The sequence below is a fragment of the Candoia aspera genome, chromosome 6, assembly GCF_035149785.1.
Source record: "Candoia aspera isolate rCanAsp1 chromosome 6, rCanAsp1.hap2, whole genome shotgun sequence".
In the NCBI taxonomy this organism is placed as follows: domain Eukaryota; kingdom Metazoa; phylum Chordata; class Lepidosauria; order Squamata; family Boidae; genus Candoia; species Candoia aspera.
Genome location: NC_086158.1, coordinates 29,664,269 through 29,685,841, shown reverse-complemented (window position 1 = coordinate 29,685,841; position 21,573 = coordinate 29,664,269). Strand labels below are relative to the sequence as shown.

The 21,573-nt window shown below is 38.5% G+C and overlaps 2 protein-coding genes across 5 annotated transcripts in view; both read right to left on the bottom strand.

Moving 5' to 3' along the window:
- The window catches only part of XRN1 (5'-3' exoribonuclease 1), a 64,091-nt gene extending 56,040 nt beyond the window's left edge, over positions 1-8,051 (bottom strand). For 2 of the 4 annotated variants that reach the window (XM_063306645.1, XM_063306646.1), the window contains exons 1-9: positions 7,883-8,036; positions 4,691-4,923; positions 2,903-3,000; positions 1,949-2,058; positions 1,756-1,866; positions 1,327-1,409; positions 1,079-1,166; positions 817-985; positions 22-89 (exon numbers count right to left, since the gene is read on the bottom strand). In XM_063306645.1, the coding sequence (XP_063162715.1) occupies positions 22-89; positions 817-985; positions 1,079-1,166; positions 1,327-1,409; positions 1,756-1,866; positions 1,949-2,058; positions 2,903-3,000; positions 4,691-4,923; positions 7,883-7,957 (1,035 nt within the window). In that variant the 5' untranslated portion in view covers positions 7,958-8,036. Of the gene's footprint in view, positions 1-21; positions 90-816; positions 986-1,078; positions 1,167-1,326; positions 1,410-1,755; positions 1,867-1,948; positions 2,059-2,902; positions 3,001-4,690; positions 4,924-7,882 lie in introns of all 4 variants that reach the window. The other 2 variants (XM_063306648.1, XM_063306647.1) reach the window with 2 other exon arrangements.
- A 3,148-nt stretch (positions 8,052-11,199) lies between these two features.
- The window catches only part of ATR (ATR serine/threonine kinase), a 55,614-nt gene continuing 45,240 nt past the window's right edge, over positions 11,200-21,573 (bottom strand). Inside the window, exons 39-47 of the mRNA XM_063306644.1 lie at positions 20,931-21,065; positions 18,960-19,160; positions 18,205-18,348; positions 16,756-16,906; positions 16,429-16,585; positions 15,998-16,151; positions 14,250-14,401; positions 13,572-13,677; positions 11,200-11,546 (exon numbers count right to left, since the gene is read on the bottom strand). Of these exons, the coding sequence (XP_063162714.1) occupies positions 11,373-11,546; positions 13,572-13,677; positions 14,250-14,401; positions 15,998-16,151; positions 16,429-16,585; positions 16,756-16,906; positions 18,205-18,348; positions 18,960-19,160; positions 20,931-21,065 (1,374 nt within the window). The 3' untranslated portion in view covers positions 11,200-11,372. The remainder of the gene's footprint in view (positions 11,547-13,571; positions 13,678-14,249; positions 14,402-15,997; positions 16,152-16,428; positions 16,586-16,755; positions 16,907-18,204; positions 18,349-18,959; positions 19,161-20,930; positions 21,066-21,573) is intronic.

Below are 21,573 nucleotides of genomic sequence, written 5' to 3'. Positions count from 1 at the left end.
GTATAAAGAATATATACTTACATCTGACAATTTTATAAGATATTTCTCAAAGTGTGGCAAGTTGAGGTGCCCACTTTCATTTATATAACCTAAGAAAGAAACAGAAGTATGATTTATGTTTACAACCATGAGCTACATATATTTCCTGCACCTCATACTAATTAAAAAAATTGATCTATACTTATTCCTGTTGATCACAGAAGGAACTGTGGTGGCTTCCCATTGAAAAATGGGGGTAGGTCACTAATAAACACAGATTCCATTTTTTCCCTGCAGCCCCCACTGCTATTTCGGTCAGATTACTTGGAAAAGCATGGGAAGTATTCCTAAAAAGGGCAAAAATATTACTCTTTCTCCTCCAGTGCCAGTAGAACACCAGTGAATGCACATCTGGATCTACTAGTAAACCAGGTCAAGAAATCAACTCCACAGGAAGGCTAAAATTACTTTTATTGAGACTGGCTGTAACAACAGAACTGTGGAAGTATGATTGTATTCTTCCTACTTCTTAGAGTTCAGTGAATTAAGGAAGTGTTTTCTGAGCCACTTCCAGTGTTATCTGGGTGTTCTGGGCTTAAACAATGTTTTACCCCTTGTTGCCTTGGCAACGGAGCTTGCATATCTCCATCAAGGTCATCTTCCTTACTTTCTACAGGCACCAATCCACATAATGGAAGAAAAAAATTGTATTTTCCAATAGGAGTACAGAACATGACATCAAGATTAAAATAATTCTTTTTTTCCCCATTCTACCTATTACTCTGTAGCAGGGCCTACTACAAGACCATCTTCTAGTAACTATGTGATATAGCTTACCTCCAAGTTCAGGCAATACAGCCATGTATGTTCTATAAAGCAGCGGCAATGCATCATGGTTAATATGAAAATGAGGTAGATGAGGAATAAAATCATTTCCAACAAGAAAGCCCATTAAAATCCAGTCATCTATTATTCTTTCAATCTCATATGGAAATGAAATCTTGTCCTGATAAATAAATGGTGATACAAATAATTATCAAGTGAATGTGCACACCTTTAGCAACTTTCAACAACCTTTAGCAAGTACACTCATACTTACTTTAACTGGTGAAAATTCATAGTCAATATATTCTCTCATTAATGACAAGTGCAAAAGATGAAAAGTGGTTTCTTCTGGGGCACTTGCTCTGTAAATTATTAATACAAGTGAGTAAGCTAACTAAAATATTAAATTTCATAGATTAAATATGTGAATATTCAATACTGAATAAGGACAATGTTCTCAGTTATTCAGCAGTGCTGCTTAACCACCTTCACCCTCATTTAGTATTTTTTGCAGCAGATTACCTTTGTGATTTTTTGCCACCAAACCGGATCTCTTCTCTTAAAAGGGAGAAGTGTGGCTCATGACTTGTCAGCCCAAGCATTATCTATTAAAAGAAGTAATTTAAAAATAACTGAACCAATCATTAAAAACACTTATCAGCAATGAATGAATTCTTATAGCAGCTTATTGTCTTGACATCAAAGGATCTCATTGAGATCCATACTAGAGTAACATCCCCCCTTTCCACAATGGATGCCACACTACTAAACAAACTGCTTTCAAAATGCATACACCTCTACAAAATTTAAGGGAAATAACTAAGAATCCTTAGTTGTACAAATAAAAACACCCCTTGCAGTCTGAGGAGACTCTTTATACCACAACTATTGGCATTTGTAATCAAGAATCTCATTCACTTTTTAATAAATCATGTTTATATGTAAACATACCAAGTCAGCATCTAAACCATAGAGACAGTGCCTTGTGTTTGGATCATGGTCAGGCTTTGCTTTTTCTGATCTAATAAATTCCATAATTTTATGTTCTCCTTCTCCTGGTGTCTGAATGAAAAGAAAAATCAAATTAATACATTTTGAATTAGTAACAATTAATTTAAGAAGTCTTATTAAAGTAAAAAGTAACCTCATGGCCTGATAAGTAGACAGTTACGCCTTGCCAGGATTTGTCTGTGGAAATCTTCATATTTACAAAATACTTCAGGTGTTCATGCAACCTGGCCATGAATTCAGTCCCTAATAACAGAAATCTAAAAGTTATACTTTCATTCACTGAAATTTCAAAATGTTTTCAAATACTTTGAAAAACATACAAATATTTCTTTAAATAATAAGATTTCACATTTTTTAAAAAGCACAAATATTTGAAATTGTATTAAAGATGCACACAAATGTAACACAAATGTAAATTTCGAAGTTCTGCACCATAATACTTGAAAAGTAAGAATCCCTATTACTTTATTTCAGCTATTTTCTGATTTCAGGAAATACAACCTCATACTTCCCAGGGAAGCCTTGGGATTGAATCTCCTCCATTAGAAATCTTAATTCAGAAAAATAGTTTAGTCTGACAGAGAATAATGGAGTATAGAAACAAGAAGGCCTTTTGCCCCGTTGATTCTAATATACATAATAGAAATTAACTGGATGATGGAATTCAACTTCCTTTTTGAAAGAGCTGAAAACCATTTTTATGGGACAAGATCATTCAGAAACACACAGAATCCATGCAAGTGTAAAATTGGGAATTTCTTGATTAATTGGTTTTACCATAAGATGAAGTACTTAATTGAAAAGAAAAGAAAAATGGTAAATACTAATGAACAACAGTCAAATATAGCTTGCAATTCATGCTATGTCTTTAATGCTATGGGGTGGGGGTGGGGGTGGGGATAGGGGTAGGAAAGAGGGCATTATATAAGAGAGGTACAATACTGCTTAGTTTGATTTCTGTTCCCTCTGATATATTTTAAAATCACATCCTTTTATTTCAAGGAAATCGTAAGATTCTCATGAAGTTAAGAAACAAAGAATGAAAAGGGTCAAGATATTGTAGTAAAATAACAACAGAATTCCCTACCTGGTGTAATACAATTAGAATCAAATCTGGTTTCAGTGGGAAGAATTTCCCCTTTTTCTAATGCCTTCTTAATTTTGTCTTCTGCTTCCTTTGCTGACCTATAACAATATTTTGTAGTTTAGTGCTGAAATATTCTGATTGCTATGTATATATTACTCAGTCTCACAACAATTCTGTAGAGATTATGGTAGCACTGTCTTCATTCTAGAGATAAACTCTGATGGCAGAATATCCATGCCAACACTCACTCACACAAAATGTACAGTTTCCGTAACAAAATAAATTTAGTAAGAAGTTTTATATTATTTCATTTTCATTATTGTATAGCTATAAAATTGCATAGAATGGAACACAATCTAAAGGTTATAAGATTTTCTTTAATCTTCTATTGAACTCAGTAAGCTTGGCTTATAATTACTGTGCTAACCTTTTAAATCACTGATCTGTAAAGTTCATTTCTGCTCCTAGTTTCTGTGGCCATGGAAAATGGTTCAGAGATTTTGTTGTTAGCTGCAATTTATTCTTAAGCAACTCCTATTGATTATTATGTTATGGACAACATCTACAACCTGAACCTAGAGACAAATGGAATCATCCAAGGAGTTGTGAAACGCGTCCAACATCTCCCCCTAAATAGGGTGCAGGCCTGGGGATTGCTTGGCAGCTGTCTGATGAAGACACTTAAAGAACCTTACTGACCCAGGACCAAACAGACATTCAGTCCTCTTTCCTATGTTAGATTAAGAGAGGCACAACCATTTTGAGACTCCAGAGCTACATGCAGCCCCAAAAGTCTGAAACTGTCATTTCAAATATAACAGGAGAATGTAACATATAATTGGGGCATAATTATACACCAAGTGTATTTAATAATTGAAATGGTTTTAGTCAAACAACAATATAAATTAAATTATTTCAGGTTTCCATTTTGTTATGGCCTCATCTGCATTTTGGAATGTAGGCCCTGAACTGCCAAAAAAGTGCAGACTCCAACACAACAGTGAAACATGACTGCATGAAAATACTCCTTGAGGATGCAGAACCAAAGAGCACACATTGTAAGGAGGCAGTGAACGCATATAGGTAGTCCTCACCTACCGACCGCAATTGGAACTGGCAACCCCATCCCTAAACAATGCAGTCGTACAGTGAAATGTCACCTGATCATACTGACTTACAACATCAGTTCCGGCTGCAGTCATTACCTGAAGCACTGCAGGTCGTTAAGTGCAATGTCACGTGGCCACAACCTGCAACTTCCTGCCAGCTTCCCCACTGACTTTGCTTGTCAGAAGCTGGCTGTGAAAGTCACAAATGGTGATCACGTGACTATGGGACACTGCAACAGTCATAAATGCACGCCAATTGCCAAGCACCCAAATTGCGATCACTTGACCATGGGGTCAGACATTGCAATGGCTGCAACTTTGACTACTGTTCGTAAGTCTCCTTCTTCAGCACTATCATAACTTTGAACGGCCACTTAACGAGTGGTTGGTAAGTGAGGACTACCTGTACTTTCTCTCCCCACACAGCTTCCTCTCAGAAAAGAATGATTGGGTGGAAGTCAATAGGCTTCCCTTTGGAACCAGTGGCCAGGGAAGCCAGTTTTGCTACCAAGAGGAGCACACACTTCTAGAGCTCCATAGCTTTTCCAGAACAAAAAGAAGATAGCACTGTATGAGCAATGATATGAGGAAACAAGCATATATATGTCCAAGTCTGCAGGAGGTATAAGGAAGACAGTGAAAACAAAGAGCAAATCAAAAGCCCATGTTAGGTACATACCTAAAACGTCTGCCACGTTGCTGGTTCATTTTTGCTCTTGGAGCTACTCCATCAACTGCCATAAAAAAAACTTTTCTTGGTTTAATAATGCGAAACAAAACTTCCAAATAATGAAATATATCAGCAAAGATTTTATCTTCAGAGATTCGGAAGTGAACATCATCATCGTTAGGATGTGAACATTGATGAATAATGCCATTCATGTCCAGATATAAGTTGTCAAATTCTGGAATCTAGAAAACACATTAAATATAAGTAATTACTGAAAAGACAATTAAGTTTTCATTAGGGTTAGGTAGCCAATGTCCTACAACAGTGAATTGAGACAGATTACTAACAGGCTAAAACTGTGTTTTGCTGATTAAGATGCAAGAAATATAATGCAATGATAGTTACACCTTTTAATTTTCTTATTACAACAAAGTCATTGAAAACCTGACAGTATTCATTTGTGGTAAGGATGGATTATAATTACTGTGCTGCTGCATGTATTGGCAGTGAACAGAATAAGCTTGAAAGTTCCTCCCTTTTCTTGTGGAAATGGGCTTTCAAATCATTATTGCATAAACAAGGGCAATATAGCAGCTCTGTATATATAGGTCTGTAGATGGGGAAAACCATGTATATGAATCTCCACAGAAATGTACATGTGCACATGGCTAGATTCACATATTGCATTACATTATAATGCAGCTTGTTTGCGTCTGGCTGAACACATTCTAGGAACCAGGAGACTGTGAGTTCTAGACCAGCCTTAGGCATGAAAGCCGGCTGGGTGACTTTGGGCCATTCACTCCCTCAGCCCAACCCACCTCACAGGGTTGTTGTTGTGGAGAAAACAGGAGCAGGAAGGAATATTAGGTATGTTTGCCGCCTTGAGTTATTTATAAAAGTAATAAAGGTGGGATTTAAAAAATCTAAAAAAAATCTGCTCACATGTGTCAAGGCTGCATGTTCCCAACAAAAGGCCTGGCATGACGTTTTACATGCCCTAATTTCTAAAGGTTATCTATTCTGGCCCACCAAATAATACATGACTAAAACTCTACTTATCTTCTCAGAGCAGCAAAATCCAAATTATTATTTGTTAACTATTATATCCCAAATATTAATACAGCAGGTATCATAGAAACTTTTAGTACTGCAACCATATAATTGTTCAGATTTAAGTTTTACTTAACTCACTGTATTTTGTTTTACTATTTTTATACTAAAATATGTAAATACGTTAACTGGTACAAAAAAGTATTAAAATGCAATGAATAAAATAACAAAAATTAAGATAGATTGATATAAAACATATACATTAAAAAGATGGAAGGAGAAAAGATAGAAAAAAATTCTCCCATCACATTAAATCAAGGGAATCATGGCCGAGAGACATAATGCAAAAGGCACTTAAAATACATAATAGTATAAAATGGTGATCTGTGTTTATTTAAAAAATTATTTCAGGATTAACACTTTGAAGTAGTTAAAGAAAAAAGTATGAGTACATTTTCAGGCAGTGAATGTTCTACACTTGAATGAGAATCAGCAGAAACAAAAGTAAAACAAGTCTGTTAAATATTTTCACTCAGAACTGCACTTTTAAAAAGAACATATTTTTTCCAGATAGATCGATCGATAGATATCTCAACTTATTTTTGTTTAAACCTTATCTACACACACACTTAGGGGTGTGTAGAATCTTACTATAAAACTACAGTGGCTATTTTAGAAAAAATACTTTTCTGAAACAAAGTGGCACTATCTTTAATCTAGAGTTATTATGTCAGGAAAAGAATGTCAAGCTAGCAAGCAAGCAAGAGCCTGTTTGGTCTAGTGGTTAAGGCACTGGGCTAGGAACCAGGAGACTGAGAGTTCTAGTGCTGCCTTAGGTATGAAAGCCGGCTGCGTGACTTTGGCCAGGCTGCGTGACTTTGGGCCAGTCACTCTCTCTCAGCCCAACTCACCACACAGGGTCATTGTTGTGGGGGAAATAGGAGGAGGAAGGAGTATTAGATATGTTCGCCACCTTGAGTTATTTATAAAAAAATAATAAAGGCAGGATAAAAATAAATTAACTGATATTACTGCAATTTTATGGCACTGCACTTAGCTACATTCACAGTACATTAAACCAAAATCAATCCTATGGTACAATTATACTTTATTAAAAGTACTCAGAAACTGTAGTTTAATAGGAACCTCTCTCTGAAAATTTCATGTGATTACTTGTGTAATTCTGCCAGTTAGAACTGTATAGTATTGTTTAATTGTTGGCTTCCCTCTCCCCCAGCATAAGCATTTTTATTATGGTTCTTCATTATTTGTTTTGAATTATTTGTATACCACTCAGTTGTTGGCGAGTACAGTAAGCAGCTCTAAAAACTGAATGTTTAAATAAACAGGCAACAGACATTTGACAATGCTACCTTTCCCCAACATGTTGCACATATTCAGCAATATGTTTATCTTCTTCCCTACTGAGTCTGTTAAAAGATAAAGTACACCAGTACCCGATGTGCTTTTTAATATCGATTTAAATTTTAAAACAATGCCAATAAGAGTAGATTAAGCTCCTTAAGCACGCTGTTGGTCTAAAACGGAAAAAAGAAACCATTTCTAATGACGTGGAGATACGTTAAGTTTTTCCCACTACATCATGAAGCAAAATAAATGAAAATAAATTCGCAGGGTCCAGGCGGCTACAAATGAGAGCCTAGCCACTCTCTTCTCCGCGGCTTCCCACACAAGGTGAAACTACAACGTCGCCCGGAGTTTCACAAAACCCTTCCCGGACTGGCGTTTGATCCTAAATGAGACGCTGCCCCTGGACTCTGCGGTGAGGGGCCAAAGGCACCCGGGCAGGAAGGAAAGTAGTAGCATTTCCCTCAGAACCATTCCTGTTCTCCACGAATTCCCCCCTCCCCAAAAGAGATTCAGTGGCCTAAAACTCTTAGCTCGGCCCGAAAAAAAGGACTGCCAGTAAGTCAGGAATCCAAAATGGTAACTCCGCCACAGCGCTTTCCAGGCGAGGGTCCAAGCAACACTTTCAGAGTCAGGCGCGGCTTTACTGCCAGACCTGCCTATCACACCAGAGGCCGCCCACCGGGAAAGAGGAGAGTCGCCCCGCGTCTGGGTGCGATGGCCAGGCAGCCTCGCAGCCTCCGTCTCGAGGACAGGGAAGCGCAAGCCACCGCTTCTCACCTGATGCTCCTTCACCACCTGACTGAGGCAAGGATACCGCTCCGAGACCCACCGGTAAAACTTCGGCACCCCCATAGCGGCCGGCTTCTACCCTTCGCTGCCTCCTGCAGCCCACCCTGACCCAAACAACCGCCTTTGCCACCTTTCCTCTCAGGCCAAACGCTTCCTTCCGCCAAGGGCCCAAACCATAGACTAGGTCCCACCAGAGCGGCCGACTCCGCATTGGAAAATAAAGAAGGCTGGCAGCGACTACGCACGCTTCCCATTGGACGTCGTGAGAACTGCAGCCTTGCTGTCACCCTATATCGCCAAAAGGTTCCCACCGTTAGTGGCAGGTGATGGAAGAAAGGAGGAGGGAAAAGCGGCTTTTTCACTCTCTAAGCTGGCAACAGACAGTGGGACAGAGGGCTATTTAAAAAGATCCCCTTGAAAAGTCCATAATGCTGGGAAAGGTGGAACGAAAGAGAAGAGGACAACCAGCTGCAAGGTCCGCCGATGCGCTCAACAGAAGTTGACACCGATTTGATGGCACGTAATAAATCATGAAGTCATGAACAGTCGGAAGCGACTGAACGAATAAACAACAACAAATAAATCATTTAAAATATATATAGTTTAAATGTTAATTTCCAGAAAAACAACACAGCATTCCACTTAAAAGAAGCAAGGAAGCAAATGCGTGAGTAATAAGTAAAAGCAAACTGAATAGGAAATGGACTTGGAATGACACATTTAAGCACCATTCTCTTAATCTGCCAGGGAATCAGCACTTGGCTAGCAGCAATCTATATACAGTATAGGAGGGATGAAGCTGGCAAGTAAAGAATGTAGAAACAGGAAGGTCCCTCTGGTGAGGGATCGGTAGGGGTGGGCAGGGAGAGGTGAGGCTGGTCGCTGAACTATTGGAATGGTGGAAAATTTGATGTTTTTTACAACCATCGGACTTTGGTTGGGTGTTGAGTGTTGTACATATCCAGTTTTAATGGGTGGCTGGGGGAGTAGGGTAATTAGGTAGCTGAAAGGGCTGAGTGGGAAGGATAATACAGCAGGAAGAAGGATGGCAGGAGAGGGGCTGAGCTATTCTAGGGGAAGAAAGATTGTCAATTTGTTAGTCCCTCTTCCCTCTACCTCAACCCAGGAGTCAGGCAACCAGATTGTTGGGCATGCTAGCCTTTAATTGGTGCTTATGAATGCTGGGCCTGTAATAAATCCAGCCTTGTTGATGACTTCATTGTGGATGAGAGGGCAGAGCTCTTTTGTGCTGCTAAGAGCTGGAGAGAATGAAGAGAAGAGCCCCTCTTGCTGAGATGGGTCCAGAAGGTTCATGTCTTGCATCAGTCCTGTCCCAAGCAGGAGAGGTATTATGGCAGTTGTGCATTGGGGGATCCTGGCTGTTGTGAGCACTGTTCTGCATGTGAGGCTATGCTGAGGTTGGGCCAAAGGGACAACATGGGGCTGTTGCTATTGTACTGTCCTCCCAGAGGCATGGCAGCATCCCTCCCTGAGCTGCTTGATCTTATTGCAGGGGTGGTTATGGATTTGCCCAGACTGTTGGTACTGGCTCATTTAACCTCTCCTCTCTGAGATTGGAGGCAGCTTGGGAGTTCATTACTGCAATGACACCAGAGATTCAACTTACCACTGGATCAACCCACATTGCTGGCCACACATTTGACCTGGTCCTTATCTTGGAGATGTGGTGAATTTCAGCTGTGCTGCTGGTTCTCAGGAAGGAGGGAGCACATTCCAAGGAGGTGGAGGAGATAAACAGAGGCACAGTCTAGGAGCAATGGTGGGAAAATGAAGAGGTTCAGGATAGCCCTGCCCTAGAGCTCTCCCAGGTTATTTCCCCTTAGGTAAGAATAGCTTTAGTCTGGCAAGATTCTATTTATACGGTGTGAGCAAATAAAGAACTGGAGTTTGAATGGACTGACTCTTCATTGTTCTTGGGCTGGACCTGACAGGAGATGAGAAATGGGTTCTGGGGGATATCTCCATCAGTCCTTTGTCTGTACATCTGTGATGATGAAGTTAACCAAAACCACAGCCTTTGCAGGGAGGGCAGGCCAATCAAGATAACTCACCCCAACTATCTGGTGGATCAGGAAGGTTTCCAGAGACTACTTGGAGCTCCTCCCCTGAATACAAATGTTCCTTTAGGAACATTATGGGGCATGAGAAAGAATTGGCTTCCTTTTCCCTTTCACTGATTTCATAGGACTATACAGAGGCTTATTTCAGTGGAAAGACAATGGCTAGATATACAGTTGTGGATTTTAAAATACCTTAAGTACAGTAACATGGTGTCATATTCCATCACATAGGGTGAAAAATGAAATTATCCTGCAGGAAATTAGCTTAGCTGGAACTGAAGCTGTGCAGTACTTCAGACTTGATCTCTTAACAGTGCATTAGGGCACATGGGAACACAAGCGTAACACCTGCCTGCAATAGGTACTTATTGTCCATTTCTTCTTAACCATAACTCTGATTTCTCCTAGTGATGGTATTATTAAAGGTTGATTGCATATGACTACTATAATATCGTTAGCTTCTGTGTTGGTCATATCTCATCTAAAGCATTGTGTCAAGCTCTGGATACCACCTTTTAAGGATTCAGACAAACTGAAATGAATTTGGGACATGGCAGTGAGGATGCTCAGGGACACAAAAAATAAATCTTATGAAGACAGATTGAAGGAGCTAGGCATGTTTAGCCTTGAGAACTGAAGGCTTGAGTAGGGATTGATAGTAATCTTCAAATACCTGAAAGAATGTCACACAGAACTGTTCTCTGTTGTGCCAAAGTACAGGACACAGAACATTGATTTAATTTCTGGAAGTCAGATTCCAAATGCAGGCCAAAAAACCTTGCTAACAGCAAGAACTGTTTGATAGTGGAACAAAAGGGGTGTGATATGCTCCATTCACTGAATTTATTATGCTGAAAAACAGGAGCCTACCCATAGGATATGGATGAAATAGATGCACAAAACAAATATGTGATGGAAGAGTAAAGAAACCGGAAGAATGAAAATGTTGTGACTAAATAGGGTTAATGAAACCCTCAAGAGAGGTGAGCAGTTTAAAGAAGAAAAGGCAGTGAAGTGGTACATGGACATGGTGAGAACAAGGATGGTTTGTAAGGATAGAAAGGCATGGGAATGTACAATGTAATTCCACTCTATTTTTGAATTACATGTATTCCTATCACTCTATTATACATCCAGTATCTTAACATGCTTAGCTCAAAGACCTCCCATTATTGTATTGTGGAGCATGTGGAAACAACACTGTAATAAACAGAGTAACTTGCATTTTGTATTCAAAGATTTTTACTGAAATAATTTCTATAAATGGAATTTCAACTGTATCAATAGAAACAATATTTACACACAATATAAACATTGAAAAACTGATCCTCATTGGCAGAAATTACTAAAGTTTGTTTAACAAATTAACTATGGCAACTATTGCAAATGACAACATTTCACATATATGGTGCCCACCCAAGATACATCTGGCACAGCAAGTTTTCGTCAGTTGCATCTTGAATAAGATGGTGAACGTGTCCTTCAATTGACAGTGGTAGGCCCTTTACCCTGTTCCTATTTTTAATCACACCCTGCAGCCGCTGATCTATATCTTGCACATGGGTCTTGGCCTGAAAAACAAAAAGTAATCCACATAAGAAAAGGATGCCATTAGTACACTAGAAGCTAAATTTTTAGTGGTAACAATTCTATCTTTCCCTTCCCTTCAGACCCTCAGAAGACTGAGTTTCCATCTCTACTGGAGATTTATTGAATTAGCTAGAACTGAGTAGTTTGTACTATACACTAAGCCATAAATTACAATTTACATTCCATGCAATGTAATCTGGGTTCATTTAATACATTAAACCAAACCAATCATTTTATGGCTTAGCACAGTGAATGAACCCAGCCACATATAGTGGCTGTGTTCACACAACACAGTACAGCTACCTAGTAAACACTTATCCCCTGTGAATCAGTGGCACACAATTATGGATGTCCCAGTCAATCTGGGAGTATTTACCATTGACAGATCCCTAATTATCTTAAATGTTGCTGGGAGTCTGTAACTTCCTGACAGATGTTTTATATATTTAGAAAAAAAATCAAAATCAGCAGCAGACTAATTAGGGTCAGCACCATTGCAGACAGGACTGAAGAGGCTTACATGCACCCCTATTTCTTCTTGTGTTCCATCTCACCATGAAGGGTACAGGGGTGAAAAGAAAAATGGAAAAAAAAGAGGAAAGAACTCCAAAAGCAGCAGTTTTTGCCAACCTGCTCTGGGATTTTATCTCTGTCCCAGAAATCAAAAGAGTTGGTTAAACCTCTGTTAGTCATCATCTTATCAGAAAACATAATGTCAAGGGGGCCATTAGTTTAGCCACACAGAGTTGTTTAAGGCTATAATAATTCCTTGAATTCCAGTGTTGATTGGATAATCATGTTCATCATAGCATGCCAACCCCATCTATGACTCAATATGTGCCTAATGTAATCACAGCCAGTACATACATTATGGTAAGAGCCTTCTATATTAATAATAAGATGCAGTTCCACAACCGATTCACATTAAAGAAAATGGTCAATTTCAAAACAAGAATGTTTCAAGCTGAATCTTGAATTCTTCGTTTTTTAAAATTCTCTTCATTAAAACTGATGAGAATCAGTGGATTGGGTATGCGTTAAGTATGCTTTGGGAGATTCTAGATTTATCAGAGACAGTTTGGTGTAATGGTTAAGGTACTGGGCTAGAAACCTGGGGACCGTGAGTTCTAGTTCCACCTTAGGCACGAAGCCAGCTGGGTGACCTTGGGCAAGTCGTACCCATTCTGCTCAAGGAAGCAGGCAATGGCAAACCACTTCTGAAATCTTGCCAAGAAAACTGCAGGGATTAGTCCAGGCTGTCATGAGTACTGATGGTGAGCAGGAGGGGGCCTCTATCCAGGGGGGAAAATGCATGAGTAGTACTGAGGAATTAAGCAGCCATTCAAAGAGACACAGATCAGACCCGCCCTAACTTTCGGGGTTTATCTGTCTGGGTTTTTCCCACGCTTCTTCAGTTTGTTAGGATTCTGTTTAATGTAGCAGTAATAAACACTAGAGACCTACTCCTCGTCTCAGCGTGATTTCTGACTGTTAGGACACAAACAGTCGCCAGAGTCAACAGTGACTTGATGGCCCCAAAAAAATCAAAACTAAAAAACCCCCTATAGGTATATTTTGATTTTTTTTTAAAAAAAAACATTAAAAATATACTGTATAAAGTTTAAATGAGACCAGCAAGTTTTGTAATTATTGCTTCCATATATATCCTAAAAATTAATGAGTATCATAAAAATAAATATTTCTGAATACCATTTGCTATTAGTGAATGAAAAACTTATAAAAAAAATTAAACACTGCTAACACTTATCAGTACGTAATAGGTGAGCTGATGAAAAGCAAAGAGGTCAAAGTTTCCAACTTTTGTACTTATCTGTTCCTCTTATGGTTGCTCTACTTGAATGAATTCAGTTATATTCTAAGCAAGGTTATGTTGCTTAATTTTGTAATCGCCAGTTTTATTTGCTTACTTGCTTGGGACAAAGTTTGAATTTTTGCTTCACAAAAATAGTCTGTCTTGTTATTTACCCTGAGTTTTACTAGCTTACCTTTTCATTGACAATTTCTCCGGTTTCATTTACTAAGTTTTTTGTATTGCCTCTAACTGGTTTACTCCACTCCACAAGAGGATCGTGGAGAAAAGTCTTCAAAACGCTAGAGTTGGGAGGGAGGGAAGAAAATATTTTTAGTTGCATTTGTTGTAATAAGTCTCATTAGATTCAGTTACTGCCCAGAGTTCCTTGGAGTAGAGTAGCATATTATAAAATAACAACAACAATAACAACAACAATGTTATTATTATTTCTAGGTTTCTATAAGAGCCTTAATGAGGAAATAATAAGTGCATTGTTTCTGAGCTGAAAGTCTGTGACTAGAGTTTTATCTATTTCCGTTTTCCCACTGCAAAACATTTTCCAACTCTTGTCTGGGAAGTACCATGAGGAACTCCAGAAGAGATCATCACAAAATAATTCTGTGTGGCTCTCTCTTACTATAAGCAGAATTGATTTATAATTGCATGACTATCCTGTTTGGTCTGATCCCCTGAGTCACAGAAACAGAGAAAAAGAAAAGAACATGTAATACAGCACTACCCATTCAAAATTACAGGGCATATTTATGCAATGTAGCATGACTACATCAATGACCTTTTGAAGTTGAAATGATTGTTTAAATCTAATGATTTTACGCACATTCCCCCACCCTGCTTGAAGAACACTCTCTACCTCATGAGTGGTTCTCTCTGGTTACGCATAAGTCTCAAGGTAACTTCACAAGCTCTCCTGAAGAGGCCTTCTGTGCCCATTGGACCCATCCCATTGACCATATTATGAGTAAGGCGAAATGGAACAATTTCCGGAAAATCAAACGTTTCTCCCTTTAAATGAATATGAGAATAATAAGTTCAGCAACTCATGCTTCTCTCAAAATGAAATGCAGTAGAATCTTATATTGCTTATATTATACAATTCTAAGAAATCTTATTTAGGTTATACTATTGTAATGTTTTGCTTTTTTAAAATCCATTCAACGTATCCAATTATTGGAGACTACCTGGACAAGTCCCTGCAGTTTTCCTGGCAAGACTTTTGGAATTGTTTTGCCGTTGCCTTCTTCCTAGAGTTAGGGTTAGGGTTAAGGCTGAAAGAGAGTGACCGGCCCAAGGTCACCCAGCTGGCTTTATGCCTAAGGCAGGACTAGAACTCACGGTCTCCCTGCTTCTAGCCCAGTGCCTTAGCCACTACACCAAACTGGCTCTCAACTGTAATGTTAATACAGCATATTTCACTCCTTTCCAATTTACTTTGGTGTTTGTGTATACAAACCGATTACATTTCGTTGTGAACTAATGTTAAATGCAATATAAAAGCAAAAACAAAACATGTATTTGTGGCTTCATTACTGTGGGCAGGGATGTGCAAAATATTCAGTGCATGGAACAGCTTTTTTGAATGGTTCATGGCTACATCAAAACAAATGTTTCAGGTCTTTTGGTCTGAGCATGGAACTAAACAGGGTAGTTCTGATCCACACAGAAGAGGTTTGACAATTATGAGGGAGGACACTGGCAGCTGAGGAGAGATAAGGAAGGGAAAGAAGGAAGATGCTCAAAAGATTGGGGGACAGTGCAGTATGCTACTTTGAGACATTGGCAGCTGAATGAAGGGATGGAAAATTAGAGGCGGGCAACCTGATGTGATGTAATGTGTTGCTGTAGGACACTGGCACTTCAGGGGAGGTAAGGTGGGCCAGTTGAATATGACATGCTGGGACTTCAGCAGCAGTGGTGGCTGAAGGGAAGGATGAAAGATGCTGGAAAAATAAAAGGCTACGCAGGCCAATGGGATAAGCTCATGTCAGGACATTGGCATCAGAAGCTCAGGGAAGGGAGAGAGAGGGGAAAATGCTGGGAGAATGGTGTGGTTGGAGAGTTGGGTGGATAAAGTCTTCCAGGAGCTGGTGAGGGGGAGATGGGGCAGAGATTATATGTACCCACCTTGGCCCACTCATCTCATCCAGAGTTTGTTTTGTTGAGAACCTGAAATAGCTAACGATTTCTAGTTTTTGCTTCTGTTAAATGTGGGTGGTTCCAAATAATTTGGTAGATCCTCCAGAACAAAATGATTTTGTTCTGGGTTCCAAACAAAACATTCTTCCCACTGAAGCACACCCCTAGTAGTAGAATGCTTTGGGATGCTTTTTACTCTTAAAGGCAGTCTCAAAATATATTTAAACAAATGAAGTGACTGTGCTTTATGTATTGATTCATTTTGGAAGTTAAAAAACATTTTTTAATATATATTGGAAGTGTGGTTTGCAAAGACTGGAAGTTAATCTTGCTTGGGAAAATGGTAGGAGTACTTCAGATAGGTGTAACTGCAATTCACCCAGATGTAATTGTTTTGCCAACATACTTTGGAATAAAAAATATTTTTACCTAAAAGAAAAGCAAATTTAATAGTTAGCTGCTTACCTTATTAAACAGACAGTTGAAATCTACATGCACACATTCACCTGTTAGAGAATCAAACAGAATATTTTCTCCATGACGGTCCCCAAGACCCAGTATGTACCCAACCATCGACATAACTGCAGTGGAACGACAATAGGCTGATCTGCTGCTGTACCTAGAGAAAAAAGAAAGATCAAGATGCTTTAGAGATGCTTTGATCATTTTGTAGTAACTGTTGGTTGCATGATAGTTTGTGCATTCAGCAGGAACATGAAAAATGTATACTTTATGAAGATTACTAAAGTCTTTGAATTAGTAAAATTATGAAGGTAATCAGATTTTCTTTTTAAATTCTAGATGTTATTGCAGTGTAACTAGAACAGCATTATTTATTTATTTATTAAATTTGCATGCCGCCCAACTCCTAATGACTGGGGGGAAAAAAGACTGACCATGAGGTAGGATCAGGGAATTTTCTCAGAAACCACTCATAAAAAATTGGAGGATGCCGAGGAAGCAGAGTTTCTTTGTAAACTTTTAACTTTTCAGATAAAGGTGCTGTCTTTGGAATGATACACTGACGTAGCTCTTTACCAGTCATGTAGATGCCTGTAAAAGAAAAACTAACAGATTATGCTGCATATTCTATGGCAAATATGACCAGTAACAGTTGGTGGAGCATTGCAAAGAATCATGCTGCATTCGCTATTCCTCCTTCTCTATCCCCTGCTTTGCCATTCCACCCACACTTTTTGAAGATTACATCATTATTATTTTACCTTTTTCTTTGTATAATTTGATGAGGATATTTCGCAAACCAGCAGTGTTGTTCACCCATTCAATGATTCCACATTCCTCGTTCAGGGGAATGACAGCATAGGTTCGGATGTGGAGTTCTCGTCTTCGTGACTCTGCATCCTTTCTTAAGCACTATGGTAGAAACATGCCATCCTTCATAAGATTAATGTAAAACAGTACCTTTAATTTTCATTTCAATTCTCTGTCTCTTGTAATCTAAAATTAAAGGTTTGCATTTTCAGAAACACTATATATACACAGACATCAATAGCTTTCTTCATTTCCCTACAAAAAAGATCCCTTACAGAAGATTCAGGGAGTTAAAATTATGCACAATCCAATATTATTAAAAGTTTTATATACAATATTTCTGCTTGCCAAGACCATCAAAGCACTTAAAACAGAATTACAAAAATAATTTTAAGAGAAGCATAGTTATTTTGACAAAAGAATTTAATCTTTTGTCAAACAAAAACACTTCCCGTTTGTTCAAAATTTGGCAAACATGAACCAAAATGACTTGGTAAATAGAGAAGGACAAATAACATGGGCTCCTTTTAAGCATATAAAAAGCCTTGCATATATCTGACTAGATTTTAAAAACATGTTTTTAAACATGTTTTACTAATACCATTAGTACCACTATATAAAAAGTTAAAAAAGTTTTGCTGATATTTATATTCAAAATCAGCTTTTTATAAAGAACATTATGTTATAATTTTTAGAAAGTAGACCACCAGTGGATGTAATAAATCAGGCTTGATTAAAACCAGAAAACCTCCTCAGCTCTTTTACACATGTTTTAAATTTCCATCACTCTCCTTTCTTTATGGTCGTGTATAGAAGGCATATTAAAACTGGCAATCAACAGCTACATTGGCAACATTAATATGGCAATATGGAAATTAATACAATGCCACCAGGTTAATACAATGCCACCATATACTTAGTACTGCATTTAAACTAATTATTAGCTGTACTATTCTCTTGATTCTGACAGTGGGCTGGATCCAGCACATAGATCCTTATTATCATTTTATGCACACATTTTATGTGTGTTAAAAATGAAGACTCCAAGTAGTGGAAAAGTAAATTATAATTTGGGGAGTCGTCAGAGAAGCATGAAGTAGTGGTCTAGGAAGAAGATTACAAAAGCATGCTATGTGTTAGTTTATGGGCTCTGGCAAAAAGTCTCTTCCCTGAATACAGCCAACATATTTAACAGCAAACAAGCCATGGGTGATTTACAAGCCACAATGCTTAGAGTAGGGCAGTAAGAGGAACTGCAAGCAAGCATATTTGTGTTAATCAGTTCTGGTTAACCATTATATACAAACATTCTCACTGATAAGTCTGATGCTAAGAAAACATTTGATGAACTGTCAGCAGCCAGGTTTGCAACATGTTCAGAAACATGTTTAGAAGTTAACCTTATTTATGAGGGAATTGAACTCCATGAGTCGACAGTCTTTTCTAAGATCATCTTTCGGCTTACACATCATGATATAGGATTTCCCATCTGAACCTTTTAAAGTAATCTTCTTGGGCTTCTGAAGAGATGGAAGGATTTCAACCTACAGAAAGAGAAGCACAGTTTGTTCACACTGTCTCAGCCAACATACCTCATAAGGTTCTTGCTACTGTGAGGAAAAAATGCTGCTTTGAGGTCCTGAAGAAAAGGCAGGATATAAAGCTAAGAAATAATTTCTTTTAAAAACTTGATTTCCTTTTTCCATTTCACTTTGGAAACCAAGAGAAAAATTATTTGTTTTGGAAAGTAAATTTAGGCCAGGGTATAAAAATGCAAGCTTAAGAGCCTTTTCTACCATGGTGCCTGCCTTTTGGAACATCATCCCCCTGGAGCTTAGGTTGGCCCGAATCCTGCTGGTCTTTTGCAAGGCTCTGAAGACACGGCTTTGCCATCACACTTGGGGATCCAGCTGTAGCGTAGAGCTTGCTCCTTGGTTGTACTGAATGTGATGGATTGTACTCCGCTGTGGACTGTGATTATGTTTTTGTGTTTTAATATGGTTTTAGTATGCCTTTGCACTTTTGATGCTTTTATTTGAATGTATTATTCTTGATAGTTTTAATTGTTGTGAGCTGCCCAGAGTCACATTTGTGAGATGCGTGGCTATATAAATTGAACAAACAAATGAACAAATAAGGATTAATAGACACTAACTGTATCACCAAAACTTTTAATGTAAGCCCAACATCCAGGAAATGGATCATGATTGGAATGTGTTCCAGGAACTGAAGGGAGGGTTGGTATCATTACAGATTGCAAAGGAATAAGAATCTGACTAAATGTTTGGTCTTCTACCAGCCTCTTGAGATTTTTGAAATGAATAGCCATGCTTAAAGTGGAGGTGTTTCCATCAACCTGAAAAAAAGGTTAAAAATAGTAATTAAATGCAAGTATTAAAATATACAATTATCTTGCTTTTTAATGCAATTTTAATGTTGATACACTTTTATCAAGCTCATCCTTCCTTAATCCAGGATCTAATTTCAATCCCATAGTGCTGAATTAACCTGAATATAATAATATAGTAATAAACTTGAACAAATCTATTAAAAATGTTCCAAGTGTTCCGACCTCTTGATAATAAATTACTGATATCCAACTAGTGTCCCTCAGCTGATAAAAATGTGTTTATCAATGGGAAGGGGGCACAATTTTCAGCCATTATCCCTTCTCCCCGACTCTATGTCATATTGTCCTGGATAAATCATCCCTGATAGTCTTTAGATGAATCCAGGAACTAACTATTGTATAAGGTAAAGGTAAAGGTTTCCCTTGACGTAAAGTCCAGTCGTGTCCGACTCTAGGGGGCGGTGCTCATCTCCGTTTCAAAGCCTTGGAGCCGGCGTTGTCATAGACACTTCCGGGTCATGTGGCCAGCATGACGACTCGGAACGCCGTTACCTTCCCGCCGAAGCGGTACCAATTGATCTACTCACATTTGCATGTTTTCGAACTGCTTGGTGTGCAGGAGCTGGGACGAGCAACGGGAGCTCACCCCGCCGCGCGGTTTCGAACCGCCGACCTTCCGATCGACAGCTCAGCGGTTTAACCCGCAGCGCCACCGCGTCCCGCTATTGTATAGGTGTATAATAAACCTAAATCTGACCTAATTAAGGCAAATTACTGAAGAATAAAAACATCTGGTCCTATTCCTTTACTAGGTCTCTCAGTCAGCTACAAACCTTTGTGCATAAACATGGCCATTAACCTATTATAGTAGCATGATGGTGATGACTGTCAAGAAGTTAGCCAGAAAAGAAGAGGGGATCATTATTTAGAAAGGTGGGAAAAAATAAAATGATGTCCCAGGGTTACAGAAGGATCTTAAAACCAAATGAAGGCAATTACAACAAAACAGGCAATTTATTTTGCACTAGAATTTTATGTATCAATACTTGGTATGCTTCAGAACAACAGAAGTGTTTAGTTAAATTGTTAAGAGAGAAGACTTTATATCTGACACTTTAATCTTTTAACTTATGGGAGCATGAAAAACAAAAGTAATATCATTATTGGTTATGAGGATGAAAGTTTGGGATGCAGGCAATTATGCCATTTTTTGATAGGAAAAAGGACACATTTTTGGTGAAGCAATAGGTAACAACTGTGCTCATATTTTAATTGCACTTCAAAAAAATCCAGAATTTAGAAAAATCACAAAATCTGTTTCAGAAAATTTTGGACTTTGCAGGAAGGGAAAAGATTGCACTGAAAAATCTCTGCTCATCATTCTTTTGGTAATTCCCTTTGTAAGTGCAAGAACACTAGTTGGATACCACAATATGCTTTCATTATAAGTGGCCAATCGTTGTCTCTTTTAATTACCTAAAGCACATATAACAGCAATTATGTTGATGGTCTTAGTTTAGATTTAGTCTAGATTTAACTCAACAAATCCTAATTTGGCTATATTTTCAAATCCACTGAAATCCATGCCATGAACAAGTCTAAATCCGATCCTTTACATTTTATTGTCCCATTTAACAAAGATTGTAGCTTATTTATAGATTATAATAAAGAACACACTAGAATGAATAATCTAATTTCACAAAATAAACATTTTTAATCTATCAGGAATGCCAAATGATAGAAAACGAAATAGTTTTTCTGCAGAATATGTTTTACCGATTTGTTACAAAGTTCTAGGAGTTTATCAGTCAGACGAGCTGCATCCACAATAAACTTGCCCAAAGATGCCTTCATATTAATAGCTTTATTTAAGATTTCTTTGCATCTGGTTGCCCGCATTGGATAGGATGACTGCAAAAAGTTCAATTACTTCAATGTCATACTTCAGATCAAAAATTCCAGAGCAATTGACAATAACACACAATATTACACACACAAATTACAACAAGAACAATTGCATCAAAGTAAGTTAGTAAAGGGTAAAGGTTTCCCTTGACGTAAAGTCCAGTCGAGTCCGACTCTAGGGGGCGGTGCTCATCTCCGTTTCAAAGCCTTGGAGCCGGCGTTGTCCCTAGGGACACTTCCGGGTCATGTGGCCAGCATGACTGCACGGAACGCCGTTACCTTCCCGCCGAAGCAGTACCAATTAATCTACTCACATTTGCATGTTTTCGAACTGCTTGGTGTGCAGGAGCTGGGACTAGCAACGGGAGCTCACCCCGCCGCGCGGTTTCGAACCGCCGACCTTCCGATCGGCAGCTCAGCGGTTTAACCCGCAGCGCCACCGCGTCCCCTTCCAAAGTAAGTTAAGGAGAAGTTAAAAGCCTGACGAAGAAAATATCTTTGCCTGGAACCTAAA